At 40.6% G+C, this 18446-nt stretch overlaps 1 protein-coding gene and 1 pseudogene across 7 annotated transcripts in view; one reads left to right on the plus strand and one right to left on the minus strand.

Annotated features, from left to right (window-relative positions):
- VPS13D (vacuolar protein sorting 13 homolog D) overlaps positions 1-18446 on the plus strand; it is a 284215-nt gene that overhangs the window by 172525 nt on the left and 93244 nt on the right. For all 7 annotated transcript variants that reach the window (XM_031664499.1, XM_031664502.1, XM_031664496.1 and 4 more), the window contains 5 exons: positions 443-592; positions 1881-1977; positions 4177-4325; positions 15360-15494; positions 16923-17090. In XM_031664499.1, the coding sequence (XP_031520359.1) occupies positions 443-592; positions 1881-1977; positions 4177-4325; positions 15360-15494; positions 16923-17090 (699 nt within the window). The remainder of the gene's footprint in view (positions 1-442; positions 593-1880; positions 1978-4176; positions 4326-15359; positions 15495-16922; positions 17091-18446) is intronic.
- LOC116271892 lies at positions 9461-9574 on the minus strand (annotated as a pseudogene).

Genomic DNA, 18446 nt, shown 5'->3' on the forward strand with positions numbered 1-18446 from the left:
AATCGCTTGAATCTGGGAGGCAGAGGTTGCAGTGAGCCAAGATTCTGCTGCTGCACTTCAGCCTGGGCAACAAGAGCGAAACTCTGTCTCAAAAAAAAAAAAAAAAAAATTATATATATTCATCATGTACAACATGATGTTTGGAAATATTTTTAGGTGTGGAATGGCTAAATTGAGCTAATGTATGTATTGCCTCACCTACTTATTTTTTTGTGGTGAGAAAACTTAAAATCTATTCTCTTAGCAAAGCACTCCCCTAATGAAGTCTGTTATTATGACCACTAACTTTTTATGACTGCCCTTTTGTGAGCTGCTGTTGAGATCGAGTGAAATGATAAGGGTACTTTCTGAGCAACCTATGCATTATGACGCCCCACTCAAGTGTAAAAATGAAAACTGAGCTACTGTTTGTTTTTGCTTTGCTACCTTTCCATGGTCATAGGTGGACAATCAGCTCATTGGTACCACGCAGCCCTTCATGCTCTATGTGACTCCCCTGAGCAATGAGAATGAGGTCATTGAGACCGGCCCAGCCGTGCAAGTCAACGCAGTGAAGTTCCCCAGTAAGAGTGCACTGACCAACATCTACAAGGTGGGCTGGTGGAGGAGGCTGGTGGGTTGATGCCATGGTGGAAGGTTGATTTGTTCTCTCACAGCCAAGTCTCGGAGCAGCAGTGCCGGATGCTGATGGGAATAGCTCTGCAGGGTTAAGCCATGTGTGACATAATAGATTGTTTGGAGGAATTGACAGGAACTCCTCCTTCTGGCCCTTTGTATTCTCAGTTGTGTTTTCAGTGACCTTGCAGGTGATAGTTTGATAGTACTGAGTCCATATAGGCCGGAGTCCATATTCATCAGAGTGAAGTCACCGTAGGAAAATATAGCATCTTCTAGATAGGTCAAGACCAGGCATGATCCAGATCTGTTATTACAAACAGAATAACCCCAGCTGGGCTCACTGGCTCTCGCCTGTAATCTCAGCACTTTGGGAGGCTAAGGTGAGCGGGTCTCTTGAGCCCAGGATTTTGAGACCAGCTTGGGAAACATGGTGAAACCCCATTTCTATAAAAAATACAAAAATTAGCTGGACCTGGTGGCAAGCACCTGTAGTCCCAGCTGCTTAGCAGGCAGAGGTCCTGAGCCTGGGAGTTTGAGGCTACAGTGGGCCACAATCATGCCACTGCACTCCCGCCTAGGTGACAGCGTGAGATGTGTGTCTGCATGTGTGTGCCCACATGCATGCACGCGGGCACAGGCGCGCACACACACACACAAAGAATAACCCTGAAATATTGGGAAAGGGCTCTGATGGGTCTGACCTTGAGACAGACGTGCTGCTACCTAAGTTACCACACTGTTTGCCAAAAGCAGCAGATAGTTAGAAATAATAAACTTTTTTTCTTGGAGGGGTCTCCACGCACAAGCTAGCTGTTCCAGCAGCAAACTCTGGAAAAGTGGGAGCCGACCAGCGGTTGCTTCCCATATTTCTGGTCCTTTATCACCAGTGCTGATGGGATCAAGCCTGCCTGTAGCCCTTGGATCCACAAGCCCAGCCATGAAGCTCCTTAAATTAGCTGCCATCCATCTGAGCACACACCATAAAGTTCATCTACCACAGTGCATCTGAGGCTGGAATCCTGACTAATGAGGCCCAGATTTCCTGGGAACCAAACAATAGAATGGCAAACCATCTATTAAACATCTTTTGGAGTTTTTAATCATAACAATATAGAGAGAGATAAGCCAGAAATAATTTGGTGTTATAGTTGTAAAGCCACATGATTAATGAAAGCATACCATGTCATTGAGGCCTTCTTAATAGCACAGATGAATGTCCCTTCTGGTGTTCACACTTTAAATCAGAATTTCTTTATCTCTAGCATCTGATGGTCACAGCTCAGAGATTCACAGTGCAAATTGAGGAGAAACTGCTCCTCAAGCTGCTAAGTTTCTTTGGCTACGATCAAGCAGAATCAGGTAATGTTGAATGTTCTATGTCTGTGTCTGGGAATCGGTCCAAAGATGGTATTTTTTGAGTCTGTTTGTAAAAATAGGTAGTCCCTTGGTGTCTGATAGACTCCCTTTCCACATCTCAGCCTGAGCTAGGAAGCTAAGGCTTGTGTTTCAGTTGTGCTTTTTCAAAGTATTACTTGTTGTCTGAGTTACCTTTGTTAACTAAAGGAGCCATTCAGAGGGGCTTCTGGAAGCCTGGAGTATCCGGTGGTACACCTTTGGGAAGCAGTATACTATTCCTCTTTGCTTTGCATTTTTTTTATTCATCTGCTCTAGGATGACAGAAATGATGTTAGTCATTTAGCAAACCACTTTGTTTCCTAACCTTTGTTTATTAAACAGACTCCAGGCCAAGAATCAGAAATCCTTTTGGCAGTTCCTTTGGTTTAGTTGAGAAAATAAAATTGGCTAGCCTCAATTCGTTAACTTTTGACGTCCAAACCCTTGTGCTTTTCTGTAATTACAAAGGTTTCTACTTATTTACTCTCTTCTTTGTAGAAGCGAGTAAGATAAGCTATTGAAAAACCCAGGTTTCCAGCAGTACTACAGAAATAATTGAGCTGTTGCTTCTTTTAGATTCCTCGTCATGGCCTTTCCTCCTGCTTCTAGATGGGCTTTTCAGGGCTGTGTTTACAGCTTAGAAAAAAGTCAATAATAATCAGTCTTTTGAAGCCTAAACTAAATATTGAGCCTGAAGAAATGATAAGAAAGAGGCTTTTATGTTTATCTGCCCATGTTGGCTAGAGAAAAAAAATCACTGGGAATGTGTGTACACATGTACATGCATACACACAATGCAAGAAAAATATTTTTGTTCTTTTTATCCCAGATTTAGAATTTAAGCTTTAAGAGTATTTGGGATCAAGAGCAAGATCCTGTCTGTTTAATGCTGTGTTTTCCACTTTGGGTTGGAACGCCAGTGTTTATTTGTATTCAGACAGCCACTTGGGAGGCTGCCTGCCAGGTATCCATTCTGTTTTGGTACCTTCCTGGGAAGTTTTACTTTAAATTTGATTCGACATGCTTTTCTTGTAAATTTTCTTATAAGTTGCTGTAATAAATTTCTCCTCAAGCATGGATTTAGATTTTTGTAAAATCCTTTAGCTGGAGTGGGAGCTGACTAAGAGGTTGCTTCCCATATTTTTGGTATGTTGTCACCAGTGCTGATGGGATGGGACAGAGGCAGCATGCAGCCCTCAGATCCACAAGCCCAGTCCTGCTGCTCCTTAAAGTACCTGCCATCCTGTCTGTAGCTGTTTCTGCTTCCTCAGCATAAATAGGCAGGTCTCTGTTGCAGTATCATTTTTCTGTAAGTAGCACTGATAATAGCTTACAACATAAATGTGTTTGATAAGTAGGTATGTGCAAGCTCTCTGGCTTTATTTCCAAGGCACATGAAGCCAAGGCAAAGTATGCTGCCCAGTTGGGTGTGCATATAGCATCAAGTGCAAAGATCACATTGCCGTGTTGTAGCCCATGCTACTCCTTTTATTTCATGGGATGGCAAGTAAAAAAAATCTGCCTTGACACAAGTATACATATGTAACAAACCTGCACGTTGTGCACATGTACCCTAGAACTTAAAGTATAATAAAAATATATATATATATTTAAAAAAAATCTGCCTTGATTGTCCTATTTAAATGAATATCCACCATTTGGGAGACAGGTTGCTGCTTGTAGTGATGTTACATCTTTACAGCCCGCAACCTGATTCTTTTTCAGGCATTATGTTTCACGCAGATTCATGAATTGGTGATACTCATTTTGATTCAGTTACACTGCACTCCAAGACCTTATTTGGATATGATCCTAGGAAAATAAATTTAGATAATCTGGGTCATTGATAATAACACTGCTAACAAATACACCTGTGGCTTTTTGACTTTTCCATCTGGATGATTTTTTCCAAAGATGACATCTGTTGGATGGTATAGAGTCACAAGTTAACATGCTAGTCTTCTTTTTTGACAACACAAAATAGATCTACTCTCACAAAGAATGGCATCAGAATACTATACACGTCACTGTGCCCTTGCAAACTAATTTGAGAGTGATAGATGGTTTCCTTTTTTTGATTATTTTTTTCAATGTGAATACAAGGGTTTGGATCATGAGACTAAGAAATTCTTTTTTGTTTTTTAAATTCTGCCTTTGTACCAGAGGTGGAAAAATATGATGAAAACCTCCATGAAAAGACAGCTGAGCAAGGTGGAACACCAATTCGATACTACTTTGAAAATCTCAAAATCAGCATTCCTCAGATCAAGCTAAGTGTGTTCACCTCCAACAAGCTCCCATTGGATCTTAAGGTGAGCTGCTATTTGGGTAAATTTTTGTAGATGATTTTTCCTTGGAAAAGAATGAGTGTGTTTGCTGTTTGTTGTTTGTTTGTTGTTGTTGTTGTGGGTGTGTGTGTGTGTGTTTGTCCAAACCCCATCATCATTGATAGCAGACATTTTATTTTTACAGATTTCCTTTTTCAGAAGGTTTATTGACTCACGTGTATTTGTCTTTAAAAAAAAAATATGACATTGCCAGAGATCAAGGAGTAGCTCAAGAGATTCACAGATAATTCTGTAAAACCCATTTGCTCTCTGTTTAGCTCCTGGCTTACCCCAGTGAGATACCTTTTTCCTAAAGTTGGGTCCAAGATCAAGAGAAAAAGCAAAGTCAAAACAGCATCTTCCTTTGGTGCCCAAGGCCTGCTCACCTTCCTACTTCTCTCTTCCTAAGTATCCATCTCTTTTTGAATGAGTGTCTACCGCCTTTAAAGTAGACTCAGCCCACTTACCCACTGGGATGTGGCTGCCTCTACCACCACATCAGGATGAAACCCTTAGACCATCTTGATGACTACTTACTAGACACAGCCTGAACACCATCTTCATTTTCGGCAATAAAGTGTATCTTCATTAAGGAAGAAAGCTGGGATTCAAATCCAAGCCTGTCTGATTCTAAAGTCTTTTTTTTTTTTTTCACTATACTGTGCTTCCCCATAGAACATAAGGAACTAGAGAATTTTAGACCTGTGAGTCCTCAATGATGTACTTGCTTGGTAGACAGGGAAATAGAAGGTCAAAGTGTTTTGTTAGTGAAGCCTGTGTGGCTAGGCAGTGATAAGAGCAGAAGTGGATCCAGGGGCATTAGAAAGTCTTTCCTTAGTTTGAGTGAAAGTCGGCCCACCTGCAGCTTGGACCCATTGGTTCTGGTTTTTCACTCTATTGCACTTAAAGATGATACTCAAGACCTCCATCTTCCTACTAACCGCCAGTCCAGGACTCTTCCCACTGCTCCATGCTGCCTCCTCTAAGATGCTACAAGATAGTCATCTTGCTGCACAGGAACAGCTAGAGATATGAGCAGATAAGGAGGAAGTTTAGGGTCCTAACTTAGATGCCCACAGGGGCTGTGCTGGCAATGGCAGCGAGTGGAGCCGCACACTGGGGCAGTGTCATGTCTGCCCGACCAGGAGAGCCCGCTCCATCTGAAGGGGCTGCCACAACCCACTCCAGCCGCGTGCTGTCATGGAGGAATGTGAACCCCGTGTTGCCAGATCTTCAGATTTTTAAAGAGAAGCCGGAAATCTGGATTTTTATGTGGAATCTCCTGGTTTTTAAACATTGGCAACCAATTCAAGTTTTTTGGTTTTTTTTAAACCTAGTGAGCCTAACAAAACACATGTGTGGGCCTCATGTGGCCGTGTCTGCCAACTCACAGCTTCTAAAATCGACACACAGGTAATGAGACAGTAGTCTGGTCAACATCAGATCACATTTGGGTAAGGGTAGGGCAACGGTGACTGCGCTGGGGTGGCGAACTGGGGCCAAGCCGCTGGCAGTGCTGGTGGGGACCTGGAGCAAGAATGGTTCTTGCAGCCATCTCCGGAAGAGTGCAGCATGCCCTTCACTCACTGCTCTGTCTGCTTCATTCGCTTTAATTTCATGTTTCCCAGGAGATTAAAGATAGTTAGCATGGGAGTGAGGGGAAAACCATGGGAAAACCACTATCTTGCTAATATCCACAAGTATCCACTTGACTTGTGTGACCTTTGGAATGGGTTTGTTTGATAAAGTATATATTCACCCAGAGCACTTGGCACTTGCCCAGCAAACCAATGTGAAGCATTTCCTGAGGGTTGAGGACTTCTTGTTTTTAAAATCATCTTACTAAGAAACACAGACACCTAACTATTCCCTTCAAGTTGCTCCCAGCAGAAAACTCCCCAGACTGAGAAAAGCAGTCTGATTTTCTGCAGTCGAAGTAGCCCCAGCCACCCAGTTATATGGGAGTGATGGTTGTGTGTGCGCTCGGCATACAGTCAACGAAATCATTTCAGTTGAATGTTTCATCTGGCACTGAATTGAAGGAACATTTTCAGGGCATTTTTCAAATCATTGTTAAACAATTACACGGAGCAGCCATTTGATGAGGTGTGTGGGGGGCACGCCGAGTGTAGTAAGTTAGTGTTTCCAGCAGGGTGCGGGGAATTGGGACTAACGAGTTAATTCTCAGCTTGTGGGAGTCACATTTTACTGTGTCTTGAGTCTCCTAGTGGAGTCTGGGACTCATAAAATAATGTCATTTATTCAAAGAGTTTTCTAACAGGGTAATATGCCTTTATTAGTAGCTCTTAGAAAGGGTACTATGCTCTTTTAGATGAATATATAATGGCTAAAAGTATGTGCTTAGAAAATGGAGTTCTGTCCCTGAACAGGAGTCACGAGAGCCTGACTAAAAGGTAAACCACGTCTTTGGTATTGAAGGAATAATTATCTTGATTCTCCTGACTCCAGGCCAGAAGTGAGACTGTCAGAAATCTCAGAGGGAAGTCTTCAGGTTTACACTGAGGGTACCTTGTTGCCAGATATAGTGTCTGTTCAAAAGGACTGAAAGCAGTTTCACATCTGCTATCTCAATTGGATTCCTTACTCTGCGATGGAAGAATGGGGAGATAATAGTCCCATTTCACAAATGCAGAGACCAAAGCACAGCATTCCTCCCTGACTCCCCATTCTCTCCGTTCTTCCAAGTTTGCGTGTTAGAAAGTGGCAGAGTGATATTGAAAATGCCAGGTAGTTTATACGTGTTTTTGGCTTTTTTTAAAGATCAAAAGAGGCCAGGAGCCTTTAAAAGATTTCACGAGGTGGCCTACAGCAGTCCTTTTTCCATTTAGAGCATTGGGGTATTACAAAAGAAGGGCTTTAATTGAGCAATCTAGTTTGGAAGAAAACCCACATTTTAATGGTCAGAGTGAGAGGGTGGGGGTTGGGGGAGTTTCGAACAAAGACACTATTTAAAAAGCCTAAAACTGTCTTCTCAAAGGCTTGAAATAATTTGTTGGGAAACTTCAGACCCTTTACTTTTTTCCTCCCCTCCCTAAATAAAAACCAGATTTGTTAAAAGGAAAAAAGATCCAGTATTGTTAATTGTATTTCAGAAAGTGCCAGAGAGGGAAATATCCCTGTAGTTTTAAACATTGTCCCAAGAGGGAAATAGGCAAATACTCTGCTTCACATAAACAGTCTCTATGTACCATAAATAAACCTTTAAAGAATGAATTCCAGACAGTTTTGTTTAGTGCAGGATAAACTAAGAAAGGAAAGGACATGGCCGAGGGAATAGCTTGGGATCTGAGACCTTATGGTATATAGACAGGTATTTCTTCTTTCAACTCTATGAAGTTTCTGGAAGACTTCAGCAGTTTTCGTGTGGGGAGGTAGAAATAGACAGTTTCCTATTTTTATTAGGAGCTTATGAACACAGGATTGCCTTCTCCAAATTCCATTTTATAACAGGAAACTGTCTGCTGCTTGAATAAATAAGCATCAACTTTGTATACTACTGTATTTGATTAGTCGTTTAGTTACTACAAGAATAAGCCCTGTTTGGCTCGTTCCCTCATCTCATCGACTTTGACTGACCAGATCAACCTGAAGGTGGCAGAATAATTCATACCATTGGGCTGTATCTCAGCTTTTTCAAATGTGGAGTCCCAAAAGCAGTAAATGACTCGGTAAGGATAACTTTTACTTAAGGGTCAGAATATTTCCTTGATTCAGACCAAGCACCTTAGTCATTCAGAAAGGTAATAGTGAAGAAAGGTAATGATGAAGGTTTTGACATTTCAGTAGAGGTTTCAAAGTCTTTGCTACTTTATGTGGTTCTTTAATATTTGGTTGCAAGGACGAAGTTGGGGTATAAAAGCTTTTTACCTTAAGCCTTTGTTTTGATCTCATTTTCTCTTCTCTGAGAATAAGGTAATGCTCAAATTAGTATTGGCAAAACAGTGCTGAACTGATTGTCAGTACCCTGTTTTCCCAGCATGTTTATTTTATGACTCTAAGCAAAGTAGTTGAGCTTACTGAACCTCAGTTTCTCTGCCAGTGAAATAAGGAAAATAAGGTCTGCTCACGTACTTTATCATCACTCACCATGAGGGTGGGGTGAGGCATGGGTGAATGAACAGCAGAACGTTTTTCAGGAAAAATAGTATCCTCCATTCTGGCTTTCATGCTTTCTACCTAATAGGTAGTTGCTATTGTGAAAATGTACATATTCAAGTCTAAGATCAAATAGCTAGCCACATGACTTTAGGCCATCCACTTAACATTTCTTGTTTTGTTTATACCAAAGAGAGAGAGAAAGAGTTAGGTTGAATTAACTTGATGTTGGACTTTTTTGGGGGGTGGGGGAGATAGAGTCTCACTCTGTCACTCAGGCTGAAGTGCAGTGGCACGATCACAGCTCACTGCAGCCTCAACCTCCTGGGCTCAGGTGATCCTCTCACCTCAGCATCCCAGGTAGCTGGGACTATAGGTGCATGCCACCACGCCTGGCTAATTTTTGTATTTTTTGTGGGGACAGAATTTTACCATGTTGCCCACGCTGGGCTCAAACTCCTGGGCTCGAGTTATCTGCCCACCTCAGCCTCCCAAAGTGCTGGGAAAACAGGCATGAGCCACTGGGCCCAGCTCAACTTGAGGTTGCTATTAATCTCTGAGATATTCTGAAATGACTTAGCAGGAGGTTATCAGTGACTCCCCGAGGCACCAAATCCAGTGACCTTTCTCTCTAGCCTTATCTTTGCAGCATCCTCTGCCATTTTGACATTGCTGACTTCCCTGTTGTTGACATCTGTCCTTTCTGGTTCTCCTCTTGCTCTGTTGCTTCTCTGCCTATTTCTGTTTTCTTTTCTTCTATATCTTCTTTTCCTCATCTGTATGTTAAGGGTCCAGATTTTTCTCTGTGAACTGCCTGGTTATGTCACTTGTCTATATTTCTGTCAGGCCTTTTATCTCTTCTAATTTTAGAAGCTCTTTCTAAAAGTATGTCTTTGATGAAAGTTGTAAGTATTTTTTCTTCAGCTTTTTGTCTTTTTACTTTGCTTTTGGGGGGGGGTGTGTGTGTGTGTTTAATTATACAAGAGGTGTTTATTTTTATGTTGTCAGATGTATTAGTCTTTTGCTGTTTTGAATCTAATTTTTTTTTTAAACTCTGCATATTCAGAGAAACTTCTCTAGTAACAAACTGTGGAAATGATCCCTGAAAGTATAGTCTTGAATCTGAATTTTGAGTCACAAAAAAGTTTTCCCTCCTCTCTGGTTTTAAAAAATTTCACCCTTTCTTCCATTATATGATTTAATTTCAATTAAACATATTCTTGTTCCAAAATAATTTCAGGCAGTCTCAGAAGACACATGCAAAAAGATTAAAATATAAGTAAGAAAACAGAATAGAAATGTCATTAAGTTGCACATGAAATTTTAATATATAATAGATTTTAATTCAGTGGGGAGTATATAGACTTTTCAATAATGCTATTAGACTCAATCACAATAGAAAAAATATAAAATTAGATTTATTCTTGACACTTTATATAAGGATAAATTCCAAGTGAATCAGAGATTTACTGGTAATATTAGCATGAAAAAGTGTTTTTATATTCAGTAAGGAAGAGTATTTGGCACGCCTTGTAAACACCTTGAAATGTCAATCATTGTAAATAAAGATATAATCAGAAAATAGACCCATATCCAGAGGTTGTTAACCAGCTTATAATAAGCAGACCCATGCCAGCTGAGAACTTCAGGAAAAGACAGATAGTGGGGGCGGGGATGGGGAGTGTCCATGTGAAGCCATTGGAAAGCTACCAAAACAGCCAGGACTTGAGAGTTCAAGATTTATGAGAGGAGAGAAACCCAGTAAGGTGAGCCCAACATTTATTTTGCTTTTATTCCTGAGACTTTTTCTGATTTGTAAGCAGTGTGGGGAGAAAGGTGAAGAAGCCAAGCAGAAAGCAGCTGCCAACAGGCAGAGAATGCAAGTAAAGCTTTTGGCAGTCTCGTGGGGCTAGCAAAGCAAAACTTAGACTTCATTGCTGCTAAGAGAGCTGGTAATGGAAGGGCTAATATCTTACAGAGAAGAGACAGGCAGACAACAAACCCCAATAATCTGAGGTACTTTCTTTATTGAGATATTTGCTGATTTCTAAGTGACACAGTCTTTTCAGCAGTTTTGTGGTACTAGGGAGATTAAAAGTGGAGGAATGGCATTGGTTTTCATTGAGACTGCTAAAGGACTACACCAGGCCTCATAAGGACTGAAATACACCAGAACTTAGATAAAGACTGAAACACAGCCTTGAGGAAACCCAAACCCTGGTTGATTTAGGCATTATGCTTCTTACTCTAACTGCCTGCCAGAAGCTAAAAACTCATCCAAAGTCTCTGTAAGTTTTCATACAAAATGTTGCATTCAGTCACAAATTACCAGGCCAAGATGAGATGAGACCAAGAGAAAAAACAAACACTAGAAACAGAACCATAGATAAACTGGATGTTGGTATTTTTAGACAGAAAATTTAAAATAATTATGAATGTATCTAAGAAGTTTACCAGAAAACGGTAATTTTTTTTAAAAAAGTTATCAAATAATAAGGGAAAATTATAGATAAGCACTTATGAATATAGAGGAAAAAAATCTGAACAAAATATTAGTAAATCAAAAACAGAAATATGTAAGAAGGCTGATATAACCAAATTGGTTTTATTCGTGGAATGCACATTCAGTTTCACATTTGCAGATAAATTTGGTAATTTACCACGTCAACAAGATAAAATAGAATATGATTACTTAAAAATGCATAAAAGTCATTTGACAAACTTTAACATCCATCTACAATAAAAATTCAGCAAGCTAAAAATAGAAGATAACTGCTTTAATCTGTTTAGGTCTATCTATTAAAAAGCTACAACAAACATCATACTAATTGGTGATAGAGTAAAAGTTTTTTCTTGAGATAAAGGAAAGTTACCCATTATCACCACTTCTTTCACCGTTACACGGGAGTTCAGCCAGTGAAATAAGTCAAGGATGATCTTTTTGAAAAAGAAATAAAAGGTATAGGAGCTGGAAAGGAAAATAAAAACTTTTTTATTTGTAGAAAGCATGATCGTTTACTAGAAAATCTAAAAGTATTTTCAGATAAGTTATTAGAATAAGTAAATTTAGTAAGGCCACTAGAGACAGTATAGAAAACAGTTGTATTTCTACATGTCAGCAGTGATTACAGAGAAAAGAAAAATTCGGAGGATATTAAAAAGACAGGTCTGGGTGTGGTGGCTCACACCTGTAATCCCAGCACTTTGAGACGCCTAGGTGAGAGGATCACTTGAGCCCAGGAGTTCAGAACCAGCCTGGGCAACATAAGGAGACCCTGTTTCTACAAAAATGGAAGTTCGGGAGGAAGGGAGGGAGGGAGGGAAGGAGGGAGGGATTGAGAGAAGGGGGAGGAGGAGAGAGAGAGATGAGAGGGGAGAGGAGGGAGGGAGGGAGAGAAAGAAAACATTAAATACTGTATCATTAACTATTATTGTGTAACAGATGACTCCAAAATGTAGTGGTTTAAAACAACCACCATCTTATTTGTTTACAATTCTGTGGGTTAATAATTTGGGCTAGACCTAGCTGGATGTTTCTTCTGCTGGTCTCACCTGTGGTTATTCATATGGCTGCAGTCACCTGGCAGTTAACCGAGACGTAATGGTATGAGATGACCTCAGTCCCATGTCCAGCGAATTGGTGCTGGCTGTCAGCAGAACCCCTTTCCACATGGTCTCCCATCTTAAAGGAAGCTACTCCCAGCTTCTTCACATGGTGGAAACATCAAACAGGCAGCATAGAAGCTCCAAGCTGTCTTGAGGCCTAGGCTCAAAGGTCACACATTATATCTCTCACTTCCTATTGGCTGCAGCAAATCACAAGGCTAGTGAAGATTTGGGGGAGGGAACATAGACTTCACTGCTTGACAGAAGATGCAAAGAGTATGTGGTCCTTTTAAATCTACCACAGGTATCTAAGAATAAATCCAACAAAAGACGTGTAAGACCTCTACACAGAAAACAATTAAACATTATTGTGAAAAGTGAAAGACCTACATAAATGAAGGGACATACCATGTCAATAAGTTGGAAGATTCAGTAAAGTTGTCATTGTTCCTCAAACTGATCTGTAGATTCAGTACAGTCCTGATGAAAATTCCAGCAGTTTTTTTGGAGGCAAATTGACAAGCTGACTCTAAAATTTCTCTGCAGTTGAAAAGTGCAAAGAGCAGCTAAGGTAATCCTGGAGAAAAAATATGAGGTTGGTGAGAGCTTATGCTGTTCGATTTCAGAAATTATTACAAGACTACAGTAATTAAGACAGTGTGGCATTAGTAGAAAGCAGCAGAGCAAAGTGAAACAGAAGAAATGAATCCAGAAATGGATGTGTAATACCATCACGTGACTTATGACAACGTTTATACCGTACTGCGGTAGTGAAACGAATGATCTTTTCAATAAATATTACTTAGTTCAATATTTATGAGGAAAAAATGAATCTTGGCCATGCCCTCCATACATAAAAATAAATTCTACACCATACATAAAAATAAATTCTAGGTGGAGTATAGATTTAAGTGTGAAGAGTAAAACAATAACACTTCTATAAGTAAACATGGGAATATCTTTATGACGTTGGAGTAGACAATAATTTCTTAACCAGGACACAGAAAGGTCCTACCATATAAGAAAAGATTGATAAGGTAGATTTCCTTAAAATTAAGACTGTCTGATCATTAAAAGACACCATTTAAAGAGTAATAAGACAAGTCACGGAATGGAATAAGATATTTGCAACACATCTGTTCAACAGAGGACTTGGTATACGGAATATATAAGAACTCCTACAAAGCAGTAAGAAATAAAAAACAGGAACTCACTTCAAAAATGAGCAAAAGACTTCAATAAGCACTTCACAAAAAGATATCCAAATGGCATATGCATATTAAAAGTTGCTTAATCTCACTTCTCAACAGAAAAAAGAGACTACACTGAGGTACTATTACACACCCATCAGTTTATCTGTCAAAACTATACTGAGATACCATTACACACCATTCAGATTTTCTGGGTTTTTTTGGTCATTGTTTATTTTAAGTGACAGGGTCAGCCACAGTAATCCCAGCACTTTGGGAGGCTGAGATGGGTAGATCAGTTGAGCAACAGAGCAAGACCCTGTCTCTTTAAAAAAAAAAAAAAAAAATAGCTGGGTGTGGTAGTATGCACCTGTAGGGGGAGGCTGAGGCAGGAGGATCACTTGAGCCCAGGAGGTTCAGGCTGCAGTGAGTCAAGATCCCGCCACTGTACTCCAGGCTGGGCAACAGAGACTCTGTTTTCTGTTTTTGAGAAGGAAAGAAAGAGTGAGGCAGGGTCTTACTTTGTCACCCAGGCTAAGTACAGTGGCATGATCTCAGCTTAGTGTGGCCTTGACCTTCAAAGTCCAAGCGATCCTCCTCCCCCAGCCTCCTGAATGGCTGAGACTGCAGGCGCATGCCACCATGCTCGGTTAATTTTTAAGCTTTTTGCAGAGCCAAGGTCTTACTTCATCACCCAGACCGGTCTTGAACGCCTGGCTGGCCTCAAACGATCCTCCCACCTCAGCCTCCCAAAGTGCTGGGATTACAGGCATGAGCCACCACTCCTGGCCAGTATATCTTTTTTCTAAAAAAAGCTATCTATACCAAGTGTTGTTGAGGGTGTACGGAATAACAAGAGATCTTGTAGACTGCTGAATGGAGCATACACTGGTTTGACCACTTTGGAAAACTGTTTGGCAGAATGTATTAAGATTGTACCTGTACATTCTTTATGACCCAGTTCCACTCCCAGTTATATGTCCAAGAAAAATGCATAAATGTGTCCCAAAAGACATATCTAGGCAGGGAACAGTGGCTCACACCTGTAATCACAGCACTTTGGGATGCCACAGCAGGTGGACTGCTTGAGCCTAGGTGTTCGAGATCAGCCTGGGCAACATGGTGAAAACCCTTCTCTACAAAAAATACAAAAATTAGCTGGGCATGGTAGTTTGCACCTGTAGCCTCACCTGCTAAGGAGGCTGAGGTGGGAGGATCTCATGAGCCCAGGAGGTCAAGGCTGCAGTGAACTGTGATTGTGCCGCTGCATTCCAGCCTGGGCAACAGAGCGAGACCCTGTTACCTAGTCTGCCATAGACATGTCTAACGTTGTTTATAGCAGTATTATTCATAATAGCAAAAAGTCTGAAACAACCCAACTTTTCAACTTTTCGTCAACAATGGTGATTAAATACATTGTTTTATTCGTGCAATGGAGTATTATATGGCAATGGACGTTAACAAACTACAGCTATATGCAACAATCTAGGAAACTCCCATATGTAATGTTGTCTATGAGAAGCCACCCACAACGAAGTGCATACTGATGATTCCATTTATATGCAGTTTAAAGCAGAAGAACTTACCTGTGGTGATAGATGTCATCACCGTGGTTGTCTTTGGGGCAGAAGGAGGGAGGAGGGAGTGGGAGCATTGTCATGGTGGGTGGGCTGCTTCCAAGATGGCGATAACAGTCTGCTTTCTGATCTGGTGGTGGTCACATTATTGTGTTCACTTTGGGAAAAATCGTTTGGGTTTTGAACTATACATTTGATTAGTGTACTTCTCTGTGTGTGTGGTATACATCAGTCAAAAAGTAAAACACGACAAACACTCAGATACAAAACAGACCAAAAGGAATTTTGACACAAACTAATAGTGTTTATTTCTGTGTGATGTATGTGACTTGAGTGATATATGTCTGTCTATATATGTATTTTTCCCTAGTATTTTACTTTTATAGTTATAGGGAAAATCCTTAAACATCAAAACCTGACCCTCATTCGAAAGTTAACATGACTTGTAGCTTTAATGGAATCTAGAATTATAGTATCCCAGAAGGCCATCATATGACTTAAGTATGTCATTTCCTTTCTTCCCTAATTAGGCCCTAAAAAGCACCTTGGGATTTCCTTTGATACGGTTTGAAGATGCTGTGATTAATCTAGATCCATTCACTCGGGTACATCCCTATGAGACCAAGGAGTTCATCATCAATGATGTCCTCAAACATTTCCAGGAGGTAAGACGTGGAGAAGTACTCATTGGCTGGAGCATAAGCAGAATGTTTGTTTTAGTTGTTTGGGAATTTTGGTTACTAAGACATTACTATTGAGAACCCAGTTAAACATTTCAACTCTGTTGTGTTACGGGTAAGTTCACTTCCCAAGAAGCCCATATATGTCACGAAAATCCTGAGACAGTACATTTGACCTATGAGCTGTTAGTTTCATCCCTCAGAGCTACTCTGAGGGGTTTCTGCTAAATTAGTCACGACTCTTAATGGTTTAATTGATGCTTTAATAATAACAAAATAATGTTTCCCAGGCATGGGCCTTCTTTCAGCAACTACACTTATGTTTTTAGAGTCTATGGGATCCTGCACTTGGGTTGAACTTGAAATTTTTTAAATCACATTGGACATTTTCCATTTTGTATTTATTATCCAGACTGCAAAGATCAACAAGTAAAAGCAAGGCATATTCTTCGATGAATAGATAGGTCAAGATCATATCAAATTTAGTAGCTTTCAAAGTTAAAATATATTTTATTCTCACTTCCTTTTTCTCCATTCCCCCTTTCCTTTTTTGATTTTCCTAATTGGTGATATTTCTACCTAACTAAGGAAAGTGATACAGCAGATATCACTGGAACCTGGGATCAGGCAATTGGAAGTATAGAAAGAGTGGAGGGGACCGGTCATGGTGGCTCACACCTGTAATCCTAGTACTTGGTGGGAGGCCAAGGCAGGAGGATCACTTGGGCTCAGGAGTTCAAGACCAGCCTAGGCAACATATTGAGACCCCGTCTCTACAAAATATAGAAAAAAAAAGATTAGCCGGTTGTAGAGGTGCTTGCCGGTAGTCCCAGCCACTCGGGAGGCTGAGGTAGGAGGACTGCTTGAGCCCAGGAGGTCAAGGCTGCAGTGAGCCATGGTGGTGCCACCTCACCTCAGCCTGTGTGACTGAGACCCTGCTTCAAAGAAAGAACAGTGGAGGTTGCTTGATAAGTCTGTCCATGCCTTCTTCCGGCCCCCCACCCACACCACAGCTTACGAGAGGAACTGCAAATCTACCTCTCTTCCTTACTTTCCTTTTATAATTCTCCCTGCTGGTGATTACTTCTCTGTTTGTAGGCATGATGAAAAGGAGAGTGTGATGTGTATAGTAGCAAATACTCATAAGAATGCTTCCTGTTTCATAGCTATTTTTATTCTTCTAACTGGCTTTGAAGAGTATGTGTATAGGGATATGTGTACTGGGAGAAGCTTAGGTGGTGCTCCTGAAAGGACAGGAGATTATTTTGCAGTTCATGAAGATTAAAAGCTAATTACTGATAGTAATGAGAATGGAGGACAAAATAGATTTCTCACCTTTTCGCTTGGGACACTGGTATCTGCAAATGTAAGTAGATGCTGACTGGACTTTTCTCTTCCTATTCCATTTGCCAGGAACTCCTCAGCCAGGCAGCTCGAATCCTGGGATCAGTGGATTTTCTCGGCAATCCTATGGGGCTTTTGAATGATGTCTCTGAAGGGGTTACTGGACTGATAAAGTATGGAAATGTTGGGGGCCTCATCAGAAATGTTACACACGGAGTATCAAACTCTGCTGCCAAGGTAAGGAAATAGAAGTGAAATTCCATTATAATTAACCTCATGAGTCCCCTACAGTACTACAATTTCTTTTATAGTTAATAGGCTGTGAGAAGTTATATTCATGGCTTTTGCTTCATTGCCCACATGCCTTGCCTTTTCCTCACCCCCCATCACCTGCCACCAGGTGCACTGAGTCCACCTCTAAAATACCTCTTCCTCCTTCCTCTCCATTGCCACTGCCTTAGTCCAGGCATTGCGTATCTCTTACCTAGGTCACTGCAATAGCCCCTAACGCCCTGGACCTTTCATGATGACCCCTACACCTTTCATTGTGCCACCAGAATGAATTCACTGAATCATGCCATTCTCCTGCCTAAGATCTACCAGTTATTACCCACAGTTTACAGGGAAAGTCCAAACTGAAGTACAGCCTTCTGTAATGACACAACCTTTTAAGCCGCCTGAATCCAGCAGCAGACGGACAGTGATGTCATTCTCCGGTATCTTGCAGCTATTGACTGGTTTGTTCACTGACATCTTAATTTGTGGACATTTTCTTAGTTCACTCTGTATTTTCTGGCAGGAGCTGATTATATGCGAAGCTGGAAAAGGTGAAGCGAGTTGAAGGTAGTTGCTATTTGACATACAGGCCTCTAAAGAACTCTGCTTTTTTGCTCTTCCTTTCATCTCAACACACTTTTCTTGTTGAGACTGGCTTTTTCATGAATGAACTCATTTGGAGGAAACACCTGTGCTCTCTGCTTATTTACTGTAGAGAGAGCATTTTTGTAGTGAGATCATAGGTGTACTTGTGCCATGGGCTGATAGGACATAAAAAGTAGCTTTACCAAAGAGATCTTTGTGGCACTGAATAGAAATTTATCTTGAAGAGCAGGTAAGAGAGTAGAGTTGAATGGCATTTCTATGTGGTATGGTATTCTTGTTAATAATGTGTGAAAGCTGAGAATTTATCCTTTTTTTCCCAAACTATTTTCTAGGGATGATAGATTGGTCAGATCAGTTCTGTAGGATTATCGAACTAGACCAAAGTGTACTGTTTGGCTTGTGGTTCAAAATAAGCCACAGTCCTTCCTTTCTTTCTTTCTTTCTTTCTTTCTTTCTTTCTTTCTTTCTTTCTTTCTTTCTTTCTTTCTTTCTTTCTCTCTCTCTCTCTCTCTTTCTTTCCTTCTTTCCTTCTTTCCTTCTTTCCTTCCTTCTTTCCTTCTTTCCTTCTTTCTTTCCTTCTTTCTTTCTTTCTTTCTTTCTTTCTTTCTTTCTTTCCTTTCTCTTTCTTTCTTTCTTTCTCTTTCTTTCTTTCTTTCTTTCTTTCTTTCTTTCTTTCTTTCTTTCTTTCTTTCTTTCTCTCTTTCTCTCTTT

This window comes from Papio anubis, chromosome 1, assembly GCF_008728515.1.
Source record: "Papio anubis isolate 15944 chromosome 1, Panubis1.0, whole genome shotgun sequence".
In the NCBI taxonomy this organism is placed as follows: Eukaryota; Metazoa; Chordata; class Mammalia; order Primates; family Cercopithecidae; genus Papio; species Papio anubis.